This window comes from Ornithorhynchus anatinus, chromosome 1 (genome assembly GCF_004115215.2).
Source record: "Ornithorhynchus anatinus isolate Pmale09 chromosome 1, mOrnAna1.pri.v4, whole genome shotgun sequence".
Taxonomy (NCBI): domain Eukaryota; kingdom Metazoa; phylum Chordata; class Mammalia; order Monotremata; family Ornithorhynchidae; genus Ornithorhynchus; species Ornithorhynchus anatinus.
Window position 1 is genome coordinate 39393834 of NC_041728.1, and position 16634 is coordinate 39410467.

Below are 16634 nucleotides of genomic sequence, written 5' to 3' on the forward strand. Positions count from 1 at the left end.
TCTATCCTAATCCTCTTCAACCTCTCAGCTGCCTTGGACACTGTCTACCATCCCCTTCTCCTCCACGCCTTATCTCACCTTGGCATCATGGACTCTGTCCTCTCCTGGTTCTCCTCTTATCTTTCTGGCTGTTCATTCTCGGTCTCCTTTGCGGGCTCCTCCTCCCCTCCCATCCTCTAACTGTAGGGGTTCCTCAAGAGTCGGTTCTTGACCCTCTTCTGTTCTCCATCTAGACTCACTCGGCTGGTGAACTCATTCGCTCCCATGGCTTCAACTGTCATCTCTATGCAGATGATACCCAAATCAGCATCTACTCCCCTGCCTCTCCTCCTCCCTTCAGGCTCATATCTCCTCTTGCCTCCAGGACGTCTCCACCTGGATGTCTGCCCGCCACCTAAAACTTAACATGTCCAAAACCGAGCTCCTAATCTTCCCTCCCAAACCCTGTCCTCTTCCTGACTTCCCTGTCACTGTGGACGGCACTACCATCCTCCCCGTCTCACAAATCTGCAAACCTGGTGTCATCCTTGACTCAGCTCTCTCATTCACCCCACACATCCAATCTGTCACCAACATCTGCTGGTCTCACCTTTACAATATCGCCAAGATCCGCCCTTTCCTCTCCAACCAAACGGCTATCGTGCTGGTACAAGCTCTCCTAATATCCCCAATGGATTATCATGTCAGCCTCCTCTCTGATCTCCTATCCTCCTGTCTCTCCCCACTCCAGTCTATTCTACATTTCGCTGCCCAGATCATCTTCCTGCAGAAGCGCTCTGGGCATGTCACTCCCCTCCTTAAAAATCTCCAGTGGTTGCCTATCAACCTCCGCATGAAACAAATCCTTCTCACTCTTGGCTTCAAAGCTCTCCATCACCTTGCCCCCTCCTCCCTCACCTCCCTTCTCTCTTTCTACTGCCCACCCCATACACTCCGCTCCTCTGCCACTAACCTCCTCACTGTCCCCCGTTCACGTCTATCCCGCCGTCGACCTCTGGCCCACGTCCTCCCGCTGCCCTGGAATGCCCTCCCTCCTCACTTCTGCCAAACTAACTCTCTACCCCTCTTCAAAGCCCTACTGAGAGCTCACCTCCTCCAAGACACCTTCCCAGACTGAGCCCTCCCTTTTCCCTCTGCTTCCCCTCCACCCTCTGCTCCTCCCCCTTCCCCCTTCACCTCCCCTCAGCTGAGCCCCTTTTCCCTCTGATCCCCTCCCCTCCCCTCCCCACCCCATCCTTTGCTCCTCCCCATCCTCTCTTCCCCTCCCCTCAGCACTGTGCTCTTTTTGTATATATTATTGATTACCCTATTTATTTTGTTAATAAGATGTACATCCGCCTGATTCTATTTGTCGTAATAATGTTGTCTTGTTTTTGTTTCGTTCTGTTTTGCTCTCCCATCTGTCTCCCCCGATTAGACTGTGAGCCTGTCATTCGACAGGGATTGTCTCTATCTGTTGCCGAATTGTACATTCCAAGCACTTAGTACAGTGCTCTGCACATAGTGAGCGCTCAATAATTACTATTGAATGAATGAATGAATAATAATGGTAATAATAATAATAATGGTATTTATTAATCACTTACTATGTTTTTAGCACTGGATGATGGAAATAAAAATCATGGTATTTGTTAAATGCTTACTATGTGTGAGGCACTGTACTATCCATTGGAGTGGATACAAGCAAATTGGGTTGAACACAGTCCCTGCCCCACGTGGGACTCAGAGACTTTATCCCCATTTTACAGATGAGGGAACTAAGGCACAGAGAAGTCAAGTGACTTGTTAAGTCACACAGCAGACAAGCAGCAGATCTGGGATTAGAAGGCAAGGTCCTTCCGACTCCCAGGCCCATGCTCTATCTATTAGATACTGCTGCTTCTCAGAGGTATTTTATTCTGTGAATATGGATGGCACCCTGCTCTATCTATTAGATACTGCTGCTTCTCAGAGGTATTTTATTCTGTGAATATGGATGGCACCCATTCTCTCTACCAGACACCTCTTAATGTAAACCACTGGACATGGGGGTGGCCTGGCAGTAAGAGCACAGGACTGGCAGCAATGGGACCTGGATTCTTACTCCAGCTCCATCTGCATGCTGCGTTACCTTGAGTAAGTCATATTTCTTCTCTTTACCTCATATTTCTCATCTACAAAATGAGGATTCAGTCCCTGTTCTCCCTTCCCCTGAACTGTAAGACCCAGGTGGAACAGAAACACTGTCTGATCTGATTGTTTTGCATCTACCCCAGTGATTAGTAGATAATAATAATGATTGTGACTTTTGTTGAGGACTCAATATGTGCCAAGGACTATACTAACCACTGGGGCAGATACAAGATCACTCGGTCCCACATGGGGCTCACAGTCCAAGGCGGAGGGAGAACAGGTTTTGCAGATCAGGGAACTGAGGCACAAAGGAATTAAGTGACTTGCCCAAGGCCACACAGCAGACAAGTGGCAGAGGCAGAATTAGAACCCAGGCCCTCTGACTCTCAAACCTGTTCTCCTTCTATTAGGCCATCCTGCTTCTACATAGAAGATTCTCTACTGCCTGCAAGGCCCTTCTGCCTAGAGGGCTGTGGGAGGTCACTGAAGCAGAAGCCTGTTTTCTTCCCCACAAGAGTGGAACTCATTGGCTATAGAATATCATTAGAACAGCATGACCTCAGTTACCTCATCTGTAAAATGGGGATTAAATCCTACTTCCTCCTTTCTAGACTGTGAGTCCCATGTGGGACAAAGACTGTTTAACTGGATTGACTCAAAACTATCCCAGTGCTTAATACAATACTTGGCACAAAATGAACACGTAACAAGTACCATATTAGAAAAATTCTCCAATCAGCCCTCCAGCTGAGGGAAGAAGAATAAAACTGATTCCTCGGATCAGAGCAGATGGAATCGAGCATGGTGGGGAATGGGAATGTTTTGTCACCTTTCTGTAAAAACTGAGGTCCCTTGGCTTTCTTGGCTTAATGGATAGAGCCCGGGCCTGAGAGTCAGAAAGACCTGGGTTCTAATTCCGCCTCTGCCACATGTCTGCTATGTGACCTTGGGCAAGTCACTTCACTTCTCTCTGCCTCAGTTACCTCATCTGTAAATAAAATGGGGATAAAGAGTGTGAGCCCAGTGTGGGACAGGGACTGTGTCCAACCTAATTAACTTATATCTACCCCATTGCTTAGAACAGTTTTGGGCACATAGTAAGCACTGAACAAATACCATTATTAATATTATTATTTGGGGAACCTTCAACTACTGCTGAACGGGTCCCTCCACCCTCGTGAGGTGAGAAACCTGTCAACTGGAACCATTCTAATTGGGAGAGATGAGCAAGCAGTTCAGGTTTGACTTGTCCTTTAGGATCATTTTCCAAGTTGATGATGAGACATTGCGTGTGAATAATCACTTGAACTTTATTATTCAATGAGGTTACACACACCTTCAGTCAAACCTGAATAAACATTAAATTGGAATTTAGCTGACTCATCCCAGATGTTTGAGGGCCAGAGGCCCATCTGTTTCACATAGGGAAGTGAGAAAAATGCAGAAACATGGAAGAATGGGTAAATCATTGTTTTGAATTCCTTAAGAACTCTAACCCTAACCCTCTGTGTGGGAACTCTTGGGAGACCTGCAAATGGAGTAAAAATACCTGGAATCAGCAAAATATTTGATCTTCTTTATCCACACTCCCCAGGATCAGAACAGTGAATGGTAAACATTTGTCCCCAAGAAGTACAAGCCAAGATTTTCGTTTTAAATTTGCTTTAAAGTTCAACAGCCTGAATTTTCTTATATTCAGGAAATGGGAAAAACTATTATCTTTCTGGGGACTTCAATGTCAATTGTATTTACTAAGTACCCAATAACTAAGAAGTAGCATGGCTTAGTGGAACGAGCACAGGCTTTGGAGTCAGAGGTCATGGGTTCTAATCCCGCTCTGCCGCTTGTCAGATGGGTGACCTTGGGCAATTTAACTTCTCTGTGCCTCAGTTACCTCATTTGTAAAATGGGGATGGAGACTGTGAGCCCTACGTGGGACAATCGGATTATCTTGAATCTACCCCACTGCTAAGAACAGTGCTTGGCACATAGTAATCACTTAACAAATACCAACATTATTATTATTATTAAGAAGCAGTTGTGAGAGTACAATAGACGTATGATACGTGATCACTGCCCTCTAAGTGCTTGTGTTCTAATGGGTGGACAGATAAAAATTATTTACCTATTGGAAGAGTTTTTTTGTACTGACAACATAACCAGCTACTAGCCTAGTGGAAAGAGCACAGACTCAGGATCAGAGGGCCTGGGTTCTAATCCTGCCTCTATCACTTGTCTGCATTGTGACCTTGAACAGTTCACTTAACTTTTCTGTGCCTTAGTTCCTCATCTGTGAAATAGGGGTTCAATAGGGGCCCTCCCTTCTACTTAGCCTGTGAGCCCCATCTGGAACAGAGAATGTGTCTGATTGATTACCTTGAATCTGCACACAGTAAGAGCTCACTAAATATGATTGAATGAATGAATACCCCGGCACATAGTATAAATAAATAGAATTGATTGATTAAGTGCTCATTAAATACCATTGATCAAAACTGGGTTACATCCATTGGAGTCATCTGCAGGAATTCAAAGAAGGTGTTGAGGAACTCCTGGCCAAGATCAATCAATGGTATTTACTGTGTGCAGACCACTGAACTAAGCACATGGGAGACTACAGATTAACAAAGTTCATAGATATGTTCCCTATAAGGAGCTTTCAGTCTAGTAGATGCAGAACCTATCTGTAGAAAATGACAGCGTGGCTCAGTGGAAAGAGCACGGGCTTTGGAGTCAGAGGTCATGAGTTCGAATCCCAGCTCTGCCACTTGTCTGCTGTGTGACCTTGGGCAAGTCACTTCACTTCTCTGGGCCTCAGTTCCCTCATCTGTAAAATGGGGATGAAGACTGTGAGCCCCACGTGGGACAACCTGATTCCCCTGTGTCTACCCCAGCGCTTAGAACAGTGCTCTGCACATAGTAAGCGCTTAACAAATACCAACATTATTATTATTATTATTACTTATCCCTGAAACCAAAAGCCTCTTCCACTGCCAGTGAAACTCCTCCCAAGTGGGACATTCAAGAGTTGAGGGTGGAGTACTGATCTAGCCCAGAAACTGAGCACCTCTTTTACTGTGGGTGAAACTCCTTCCATTTGGGACATTTAAGAGTTGAAGATGGTGCACTGACTTAGCCTAGAAACTGAGCACCTCTCCTATTGTTAGTGAAATTTCTTCCAACTGGGAAATTTAAGAATTGAGGATTGGAAGAATGGAGCTATGAGGCTTTCCTTTATTTCTGGTGGTTCCTGGCCACAGTCTACCCACTCTACCCCCACAGCGAGACTCTTCCCTACAAGGGTCCAAGATTCTCAGCAAAGGTGTGGGGGGGTCAGTCAAGATCCCTCCTGGGGTTCAGCCCCAGCGAGCCTCAGCACCAACTACTAAACCCTCTGTGTTGTGAAATGAAGCTCTCTATGACAGGCCCGTCTCCAACCCAGAGAGCAGGAAGGAAATGGTGTTCAAATGAGAACACTTTGGCTGGGATCCCAGTGGGTTGAAGTGGAAATATATTAACTCGGACAGCGCTTGGACATGGTGTAAATATAGTGAGAACTGAGGTTCAGGATCATCAGGGTGAAATGAAGCAAATGTAAATATTGGACCAGTCCTGAAATATCTGTTTAGTGGTACCATTGGGTTAACTGAGTCAAGGTATCCTAGACTAGCATACCTCAGGACTTTTCTACCAGATGGGAGGGAAAAAAAAACACATTTTGGAGCCAGAACTGGATTTAATCACTGTGATTCCATATTCTTACAGCTTTATTCGTACATTCTGGGCAGGGACAGTGTTTGCTAATTCTGTTATATTGTACTCTCTCAAGCATTTAGTATAGTACAATCTGCACATAGTAAGCACTCAGTAAATACCATCGGTTGAGTAGTTGTTCTTGCAATGAGATTTGTTGAATTTTGTGGCAAATGTAGAGAATAATACATTTAAATCCCATCACCTCTCCCTTCACCTTAATCCCAGTTCATATATATGCCTTATCTTCCCACCTATTTCCAAGTCTCTCTGAAGAGACTGGACCTGAAGATGGGGGTCATTTTCAAATGATTTTCTGCATCAGATGAATTCAAAAATCTTCAGAATCTCTTTCCCAGTGACTTTGTTTGAATTCAATAGCTGTGCTTTCTTCATCTCAGTGGTTTATTGATGGATGATTTATCAGATTTGACTTGATCAGTGGGGGAAGTCAGATGAATAGCTTTGAAGTTTTGAGTTTGTCTACCTTGTAATTACCAACTCAGAGCCAGAGCTGGGCAGCTCATTCAAATCCTGAGAGAAAGGGGAGGAAGAGTGGTGCGGTATTGTACTTTTCAAGTGCTTAGTACAACACTGCACACAGTAAGTGCTCAATAAATGTTTGAATGAATAAATGAATGAATGAATGAATGAGAAATTCTGACTGATGGCTATTTAACTGTTCTTCCCCCGCTCCCCGCAGAGCTATTCAGAGTTCAACTACATTGACAAGAAAGGGCAGAAAGGAATACTGAGGGGGAATCAGAAATTTTAATTGCTTGAGATTATTTCTTGAGAAGGAAAAAATATTATCTGAGTTTCTCTGCCTTGATTTTTATCTTCCCCATGAAGCCTCCTGTCTCTTCTCCCTCCAGTCCATACTTCACTCTGCTGCCAGGATCATTTTTCTACAGAAACGTTCAGAACATGTTCCCCCACTTCTGGGGAAATCCGGTGGTTGCCCATCCACCTCTGCATGAAACAAAAACTCCTCACCATTGGCTTTAAAGCACTCAATCACCTTGCCCCCTCCTACCTTGCCTTGTTATTCTCCTACTACAACCCAGCCTACAACAGTACCTCGATCTACTCTGTCTTGATGCCGACCTCACGTCCACATCCTGCCTCTGGCCTGTAACGCCCTCCCTCCTCAAATCTGACAATTACTCTCCCTGCCTTCGAAACCTTATTGAAGACACATTTCATCCAAGAGGCCTTCCCTAACTGAACCCCTTTTCCTCTACTCCTGCTCTTTTCTGCATCACACTGACTTCTTCCCTTTATTCATCCCCCCTCACCGCCCCACAGCACTTACGTACATATAACAATAATAATAATAATGTTGGCATTTGTTAAGCTCTTACTATGTGCCAAGCACTGTTCTAAGTGCTGGGGTAGATACAAGGTAATCAGGTTGTTCCACGTGGGTCTCACAGTTTTCATCCCCATTTTACAGATGAGGTAACTGAGGCACAGAGAGGTTAACCGATTAGACTGTAAGCCCGTCAAACGGCAGGGACTGTCTCTATCTGTTGCTGACTTGTTCATTCCAAGCGCTTAGTACAGTGCTCTGCACATAGTAAGCGCTCAATCAATACTGTTGAATGAATGAATGAAAGTGACTTGTCCAAGGTCACACAGTCAACAAGTCACAGAGTCAGGATAAGTACCCACGACCTCTGACTCCCAAGCCTATGCTCTTTCCACTAAGCCACGCTGCTTCCATGTGAAGCTGCGTGTACTCTATTCTGTAATCTATTTATTTTTATTTACATCTACCTCCCCCTTTAAAGTGTAAGCTTGTTGTGGGAAGGGAATGTGTGAATGTGTCTGTTTATTGTTATATTTTACTCTCCTAAGCGCTTAGTACAGTGCTCTGCACACAATAAGCGCTCACTAAATACGATGGAATGAATGAATCAATCGATGAATCTTACATATCCACTGTTTTCACCTGCTACTCCCCAGTTCGCACTCACTATTCCTTGCTCTCCACTTTCTCACTTTCAATCCCTAGTTTATGTTCTTCCCCCGTCCTGACTGCTCTTCCCCCGCTACCAAATCATCCCCTCCTTTGTAAAGATCACATATGGCAAGTAAGGTGGCCTAGTGGAAAGAGCACAGGACTCTTATCTTTTATTTTTATCAATTTATCTTCTGTGTAATTTGGGGTAAGTCACCTAAGTTGTCTGAGCCTCAGCTCCCTCAGCCACAAAATAAGGATTAAATACCTATTCTTAAAACTGGGTACACCACGTGGGACTGGGACTGTCTGATCTAATTATTTTGCTCCTACCCAAGTGCTTGGCACATGGTAAGTACGTAACAAATATCACAATTATTACTCTTATTAATTCAGTTAACTCAATCACACCAGAGCAATGCTCATCCTTATTAAAACTTTCCTACTTCAGTCCTATCCTCAGCACTTATGTAAACAAGCACAGATTGATTTATTTACTTATCAATCCACAGTTATTTATTCAGCTGCTTCATTTGGAACGTTTATACGCAGTCCTGCTTTATCCTTGTCCTTCCTAATAATCTTAATAATAATAACTGTGGTATTTGTTAGGCACTTACTATACACCAAACACTGTTCTAAGCTCTGAGGTACATACAAGATAATCACGTCCCCCTTGGAGCTCATAGTCTAGGTATAAGGGAGCATTAAATCCCCATTTTGCAGATGAGGGAACTGAGGCACAGAGAAGTGAAATGATTTGCCCAAGATCACACGGCAGACAAGTGGTGGAGCTGGGATTAGAAACCAGAACTCTGACTTCCAGGCCTGTTCTCTTTAGAAATAAATTTATAACAAGGAGTAATTCTAATTCATTAGTGGAACATAGAATGCATTGGACTTTTAGAACTGCTTCATGGTTTGTACTATGGTGAGGTAGGAAGCTGAAACTGCTCTGTAGAATGGTGAGATTCTGACTTCTCCACTCCATACCATGTCTGACAGCCCTGATATAAATAGTCCTAAAGTTCAGAAACCCCTAGTTGGTGAGGTTGCATCAGAAGTCAAACACACTGCCCATCACATGTTCCCAGTTTGTTAATACCGTTAATCCTCAACTGTTTCCTAGTTTCCCCATTGCTGGTCAACTTCCATGTTGTTGAAACTTGATGTTCACAAAATGCAGTGATCTCTGCCAATGAAAGTTGCTGTTAAAAGGGGCAGTGTCATTCTTGTTTCTTTGTTCAGGAAATGGAGATAAACCAGACACCGTTTGGGAACTTAGCAGTAGGTTTTGCCTTTGAATTTGCAATAAATGATTTTTCCCCATTGACCTCTCATTTCCAGCTTAACCTTTGGCTCTAGGGATGATCAGGATTATAGTGGCACAAGTTAAGTGGAGGATCACTTTGTATCCAATCCAGGGACAAACATGTAGGTATTGGGGTACTGACAGACCAACAGTGAAAGTTGAAGCTATACTGTCACTCTTGCAGGTCCTGAGATGAGTGGTAGTGTTGGGGGAGGAAAAGGAGAATCTGATGATGGATTCTCCCATCAGGAAGATGGGGTGACAGCTTGGCCTAGGGGAATGTGGACTTGTAGTCAGAGACCCTGGGACCCCGACAATTCGTAACAGGCCAGCTGTGGGACCTTGGACAAGTCACTTCACCTCTCTGGGCCTCAGTTCCCTCACCTGTAAAATGGGGATGAAATCTACTACTCACCTTCCTGCTTAGTTTATGTGCACCAAGTAGGACAAGAACTGTGTCCAACCTGATTATCTTGCAACTACCCCATGGTAACACGTGACAGTTACTTATTAAGTGCCATTGATGAGCAGCATGGCCTAGTGGAAAGAGCACAGGCCTGGTAGCCAAAGGACCTTGGTTCTAAACTGGCTTTGTCAGTTGACTGCCCTGTGACCTTGGGCAATTCACTTAACTTCTCTGTGCCCCAGTTTTTTCCATCTGTAAAATGGGTATAAAATATCTGTTCTCCTTTCTATTTAGAATGTGTCCAATCTGATTAACTGTATCCACTGCAGCACTGAGACAGTGCTTGATACATAGTACGTGCTTAGTAATAGCAATAATAATAATAATAAGATTATGAAGGACTTGATCATAGTTATAATGATTTAGACAGGAATACTCACGTTCTCTCGTCCCAGCCAGTTGTGGTCTCACTGGAGCACAGAGGGTAACAAGGCAAGACAGAGATACTGCTCACCATGATCTAAGAGGAGGATGAAAGGGAGAGGCAGACTGTGACTTCTACTTTTGGAAAGCAGTGTGGCCTAGTGGAAAGAGCACAGGCCTAGGAGTCACAGGAGCTAGGTTCTAATCCCAGCTCCATCACTTGATTGCTGTGGGACCTTGGGCAAGTTAGTTTACTTCTCCATGCCTCAGTTTTCTCATCTGCAAAATGTGGTTCAACACCCGTTCTCCCTCCTTCTTGGTCTGCGAGCCTAGTGTGGAACCTGATTATCTTGTAACAGCCCCAGCACTTTGAACAGTGCTTGGCACATAGTAAGCACTTATATGCCACAATTATTATTTTTTTACGTACTCTCAAATTCCTAGTACTATGCTCTGCATGCAGTAGGTACTCAAAAAAAGCTGTTGATGCCACTACTGATGATGCTAATGAAGAGAAGGCTTGCCAGGGAAGAGATTACGTTTGCCAATTCCTTAAAAAGAAAAAAACGAAAAACATTCTTCACTAGAATCTGATGTTTTGCAACTATCAAGAGGTGTTGAAAAACTCCCTGTAGCCTGTCAGGATTTTGTCCCTGTCCTAAATGAATTCTGAGCCCCTCAAGGGACAGGGTCTGTGTCTAATTCTCACCTGTGCTCTCTTTCCCAGTGCTCAGTACAGTGCTCTGCACGCAATATGCTCTCAGTCAATGCTACTTGTGCCTCTCTGCCCTCACCTGCTACCTCTTCCTTCCTTTCTTCTCATCTCCGCAGCTCGGCATTGCCTTAGGGTTCCTGGTCCCTCCTGTCCTGGTGCCTAACATCGAAGACTTGGATCAGCTCGCCTACCACATCAGCATCATGTTCTTCATGGTTGGAGGGGTGGCCACCCTGCTCTTCATCCTTGTCATCTTTGGTAAGGATGTAGGCCCCATGACCTGGGGCCGTGGCTTTTCCAGGATGGGCAGTGGTAGCCTGGGAGAGTGGCAGGGTGGAGGCCGGGATGCTAGTGAGAATGATGACTTGCGTCTCCCTCCCTCCTCTGCCTCCACTGCCTGGTCCGGGGAGGTGCTACCTGTGGTGTGGTGGCAGGAGGGAGCAGAGAGAACGTTGCCCTCTCATAACCCATTATAAGCCTTGCATCATCGAGGGAGAGCTGTGATCTAAAGGTTATTCCCTATGGTTCAGACAGATAGGAGGCTAACACTTATCTGTCTCTGTCTATGACTCACGTACAGACAGGTGATGATGATGACATTTATTAGGCACTTGGCATGTATCAAACACTGGGCTAAGCACTGGAGTAGATACAAGACAGATCCCACCTCCCAGCGGGTCGTCTCCACTCTCAGACGAAGGATAGAATGGCTGTCTCCACGCATCAGTAAGGGACAGGAAAATGAGGATTCATCTGGCAGGATATGTCTGGAATGTGGCATTCTTCTGAACTCGGTCCCAGCAATGAGCCTGAGGAGTCTTGCCTGCTGTCAGAGTTCCAAGACCTGGTATTCTACTGTGAACTCTGGAAGACTCCTTCCTCTTTAGAGGAAACTAGCTAGTTGTCATTGGTGTCTATAAAATTGGGCAGGAAAAGATTTGGATTGAATAGGAAAGAGGAATTTACTGACTCTCAGGGGATGAAAGACTGGAGCAGACTTCTGTGCAATCGCTGAAAGAAAGCAGTGTGTTCTATTGGAAAGAACCCTGGGAGTCAGGAGACCTGGTTTCTAATTCCAGCTCCACCACTTGCCTGCAGTGTAACCTTGGGCAAATCACTTCATTCCTCCATGCCTCAGGTTCCTCATCTGTAAAATGTTCTCCCTCCCTGTTAAGCTGAGAGCCCAATAATAATAATATTTGTTTAGCATTTACTATGTGCCATGCACTGAACTAAGTAGAGTGGTAAATACAAGATAATCAGGGGGGCTCAAAGTCTAAGTAGGAAGGAGAACAGGAATTAAATCCCATTTAGCAGATGAGGGAACTGAAGCATAGAGAAATTAAGTGACCCACCCAAGGTCACCCAGCAGATAAGCGGCAGAGTCGGGATTAGAACCTAGGTCCTCTGACTCCCAGGCTTGTGCTGTATCTTTTAGGCCATGCTGCTTCCCTTTGGAAAATTCCATCTGGGACAGGGACTGTGTCTGATCATCCCATATTTACCCCTGGGGTTAGCACAGTGCCTGGCACACAGGAAACACTTAACAAATAACACAATTATTAAAGAACAGTAATTCCGGAGCATTTCAGTCATTCACTGATCTGGCAGCAGGGCCTGACCAGAGGCCTTCCAGGGTCTTGTCTTTCTGTGTTAAAAATCTGGGTGGAAAGTTGGTCAGGGTGGCCTGGGATGAAGTGGGGCAGGAAACAGTATTCAAATAGAAGGGAAGGAAGTGGAAGGGAAGGAGAGGAGTTCTCTCAGCTGACTGAAGGAATCCAGAGTGAGGCATTGTGCAATCTTGTGTGTCAGCACTAGGAGATTCCTTGAATTAGTCACTTGTCTAAAGGTTAAACAGATTTCTTTTCCATTGCCCGTGTGACAGGTTTGATTCGCTTTTATTGACCCCAGGTCTGGGGCAAAACGTAAACCTCACCCCAGTTAAACTTTTATCCAGAGCCCTTCCCCCACCTCTCTCAACCACCAAGTAGCACTAGTGTGGGACTTTGCCTTGGACTGCCAGAAAAAGGAAAAGTGTTTGTTTTATGGTATTTGGTAAGTGTTTACTAAGTGTCAGGCACTGTTCTGAGCCCTGGAACAGCCCAGTTTAACAGGTTGAACACATCCCCTCTCCCACAGTGGGGCTCACTGTCTAAGTAGGAGGGAGGAGGATTTAGTCCCCATTTTACAGTTGAAGAAACTGAGGCACAGAGAAGTTACTTGTCCAAGGTCACACAGAAGGCAATTATAATAATAATAATAATGTTGGTATTTGTTAAGCGCTTACTATGTGCCAAGCACTGTTCTAAGCACTGGGGTAGACACAAGGGAAGCAGGTTGTCCCACGTGGGGCTCACAGTCTTAATCCCCATTTTACAGATGAGGTAACTGAGGCACCGAGAAGTTAAGTGACTTGCCCAAAGTCACACAGCTGACAAATGGCCGAGCTGGGATTTGAACCCCTGACCTCTGACTCCAGAGACCGTGCTCTTTCCACTGAGCCACGCTGCTTCTCTTAGCAAAGCAGAGATTAGAACCCATGACCACCGACTCCCAAGTCCATGATCTGGGCAAGTGGTCACAGAAAAAAGGGAACAGGTAATACTAATAATAATAACTGTGGTATTTAAGTGCTAAATACAGTGCTCTGCACACAGTAAGTACTCAATAAATACAATTATATATGCCAGGCACAGAATTAAGCCCTGGGTGCATACAGGCATATCGGGTTGTTATCCCACATGGGGCTCACAGTCTCAATCCCCATTTTACAGAAGAGGTAACTGAGGCACAGAGAAGTGAAGTGACTTACCCAAGATCACAGAGCAGACAAGTAGAGGAGCAGGGATTAGAACCCATGACCTTCTAACTCCTAGGCCCGTGCTCTGGGAAAAACCCTAGAGAGTAGCCAGAAACTGAAGGTGCCAGGGCCTGGAGCATAAGTACTCATGGCCAACAGGGCCCCAGGTGAGCTGACCCTGGAGAGAAGATGGCCAAGCTGAAGTAGATCCAAGATCATCAGCTCAGACACAGTCTCTGTCCCACCTGGAGTTCACTCTAAAGGGGAAGGAGAACAGGGATTCACATTTTCAACTCCATGCTCAGAATTCTCTTTGGCCCCACCTGGGCAAAATTATTAAAATCAGTTGCATTTTATGATTTTAGCAAGGATTGATGAAAATGGGATAATCATAATAATATTAAAATGATGTAAAATGAATCTAACCATTATGTGGGAAAATGTGATCACTACTGGGCACTTGACAGTATTTGGATAGAATTGTTATCTCAGCATGACCTTAATGGAAAGAGCATGAGCTTGGGGGTCAGAGGACTTGGGTTCTAATTCTAGCTTCACCACTTGTCTGCTGTGTGACCTCGGGCAAGTCACTTCACTTCTCTATGCCTCAGTTTACTTCATCTGCAGAGTGGGAATTAAGACTGTAAACCTCACGTGGGACATAAACTGTGTCCAACCTGATTATCTTGCATCTACCCAAATGTTTAATGCAGTGACTGGCATAGTAAATGCTTAACAAATACCATTAAAAAAATACATCTGTTGCCCACACGATAGCATTATATTCTACAGGAGGGACACAGGTGGCTCTTGTGGGACTGTTGATTGGTACATTTTAGACTTGTGGGCCAGAGACTATGTCCAATCTGATTCTCTTGTATCTACCCCCATCACTTTACACATAGTGAGCGCTTAACAACTATTACTAATATTACTGTTATTATTATCATTATTTCTCCTCCCACAGTCTTCCAAGAGAAGCCTTCCCATCCACCCAGCTGGGCCCAGTCCTTGGTTTACACTTTGGTTCCAGAAGAACATTCCTACCTGGAGTCTATCCAACGGCTGTTCAGGAACTTCAACTTTGTCCTGCTGTTGATCACTTATGGTAGGGGTCTCTGATGCTAAGGAGCCTGGGAGGAAGAAGTACTCTGGGGACAAGTTAGTGGGTCAGTGTGTCGCTCTTTGGGTATGTTCATATTTCTCTCCCTCTCGCGGAATCTGCAGCCCTTGTAATGTTCTCGTTTATCAGCCCATCAGTGATATTTATTGAGCACTTACTGTGTGCAGAGCACTAAACTAAGTTTTTAGGAGGGTTCCCTACAACAGGATTGACAGACACATTCCCTGCCCACAAGGATCTTTTATTTAGAGAAGCAGTTTGGCTTAGTGGCAAGAACAAGGGCTTGGGAGTCAGAGGTTGTGGGTTCTAATCTCAGCTCCGGCACTTATCTGCTGTGAGACTTCGGGCAAGTCACTTAACTTTTCTGTGCCTCAGTTATCTCATCTGTAAAATGGGAATTAAGACTGTGAGCCCCATGTGGGACAATCTGATTACCTTGTATCGTCTCCAGAGCTTAGAACAGTGCATGGCACATAATAAGCGCTTAACAAATGCCATCATTATTATTATTGGACATTCACATTGTGCTTGGAGCTTTTCCAGATAGCCAACAGTGCATCCAATAGCATCTGTAGGAGCTTGGCAAAGCCCTCATGCTCTCTTGCTCAAGTGGTCTCTTTGCAGTGTGGTCCACAACAGCCTCCCCAAAACAGGACCCTGAGACACATGTGATGTCCCACACATTTCATCCACATGAAGCGTGATATGATGACATTGTTTGGCTGCCATTTTGTGGAAGTTGGGCTGAGTTCTGCCCAAATCAGCAAGAACCAGGAGCATCTTGGATGTCCTGGCTCTCCCACATGCTTCAGAGGCTCCGGGTCAAGGTGAACTCGGCTGCCACCCCCCATCTGCAGAACCACATCAGGAACCGTGGTGGGGGGAGAGACATAAAAGCAGTTGAGGCTAAATCTGTACCACACAATCCAGCTGCAAACTGGACAGTCCATTAAAAGACCAGACGAATAGCCACCTTTCCTCTTTGCCAGGCTTATTGCTGTTTGTGGCCCATCCAAAATCTGGGTTTACAAGAAACCACCTCATCTCTTATTGCCAGATGGGGATCCCCTCTCCATCTTCCCCTGGAGCATACCCACCTTCACTAGCCCCAACCTCATAGATAAGTTGGCCACTCATGAAGACCAAAAGTGCCTTGGTCATCTGGGAAGTTCAGATGCCCATTATGTGATGTGTGCAAGGGAGGTTACTCAGAGAAATGTCATTCCACTGTGTGGAAACTTTTACAAAAATCTGTAGATCCTAGAACATGTCCCTCTCTACCCCTGCCCAGGCTCTAGAGACCTGATGATCCTGCCTGGTTCCCTGTGGACACTGAGGCCACTTCTGATCAGTGGGATTTGGGTGTGGGAATGGAGGTAGAAGGAAACTGGGAATTTAAAATAAGAATACTGGACATAAAGTTACCCAGACTGAATCCAAGGGAGATCAGCTGCAAACTAGACTGTCCAGCATAAAATCAGACCACTACTTACGTTACTCACTGGGGAAGGATTGAGGAGCAGCAGAAGTAATGTCAAATCCTAAAATCTTTAAACTGGGATTGTACCTAATCTCTACAATCTGGAGTCTGCTGAAGCTGTGTGGCCAGGACCTGTTAGCTTCCTGCTAGTGTTTGATTCAATCTGGTTTGTCCTGAGGACTGTTCAGAGATGACTGTAAACTTTGCCTTGGCTGAAGGAGAGGAAGAGGAGAAGAGCACTTTATTCCCATTGTACATAGGTCATGGTGAATGTAGAAAATTACCGTCCCTCCTGATCCCCAGGCAGATAGTGGCAAGGTGATTGCAGAGAGCTGTGTGTGCAGGAGAATGCTTGATAGACACTTTTGGAGGAGGAGGAGGATGGCAGTGATGATGATGATAGTCTTAGGACAAAGGTCCCGTTCCAAGGGTGACAGAGATGGTGACAGGGATCAGCCTAGTGTACTGAACCACAGTTAGGAAAAACAAAAACTAAATGTCCCAGAACCAGGATTGACTGGGCACACCAAGGGAGGAATACAGAGAG

General features: G+C 45.1%; 1 protein-coding gene across 2 annotated transcripts in view; it reads left to right on the plus strand.

Moving 5' to 3' along the window:
* FLVCR2 (FLVCR heme transporter 2) overlaps positions 1-16634 on the plus strand; it is a 69240-nt gene that overhangs the window by 18277 nt on the left and 34329 nt on the right. For both annotated transcript variants that reach the window (XM_007666421.4, XM_029073836.2), the window contains exons 2-3: positions 10801-10942; positions 14452-14592. In XM_007666421.4, the coding sequence (XP_007664611.3) occupies positions 10801-10942; positions 14452-14592 (283 nt within the window). The remainder of the gene's footprint in view (positions 1-10800; positions 10943-14451; positions 14593-16634) is intronic.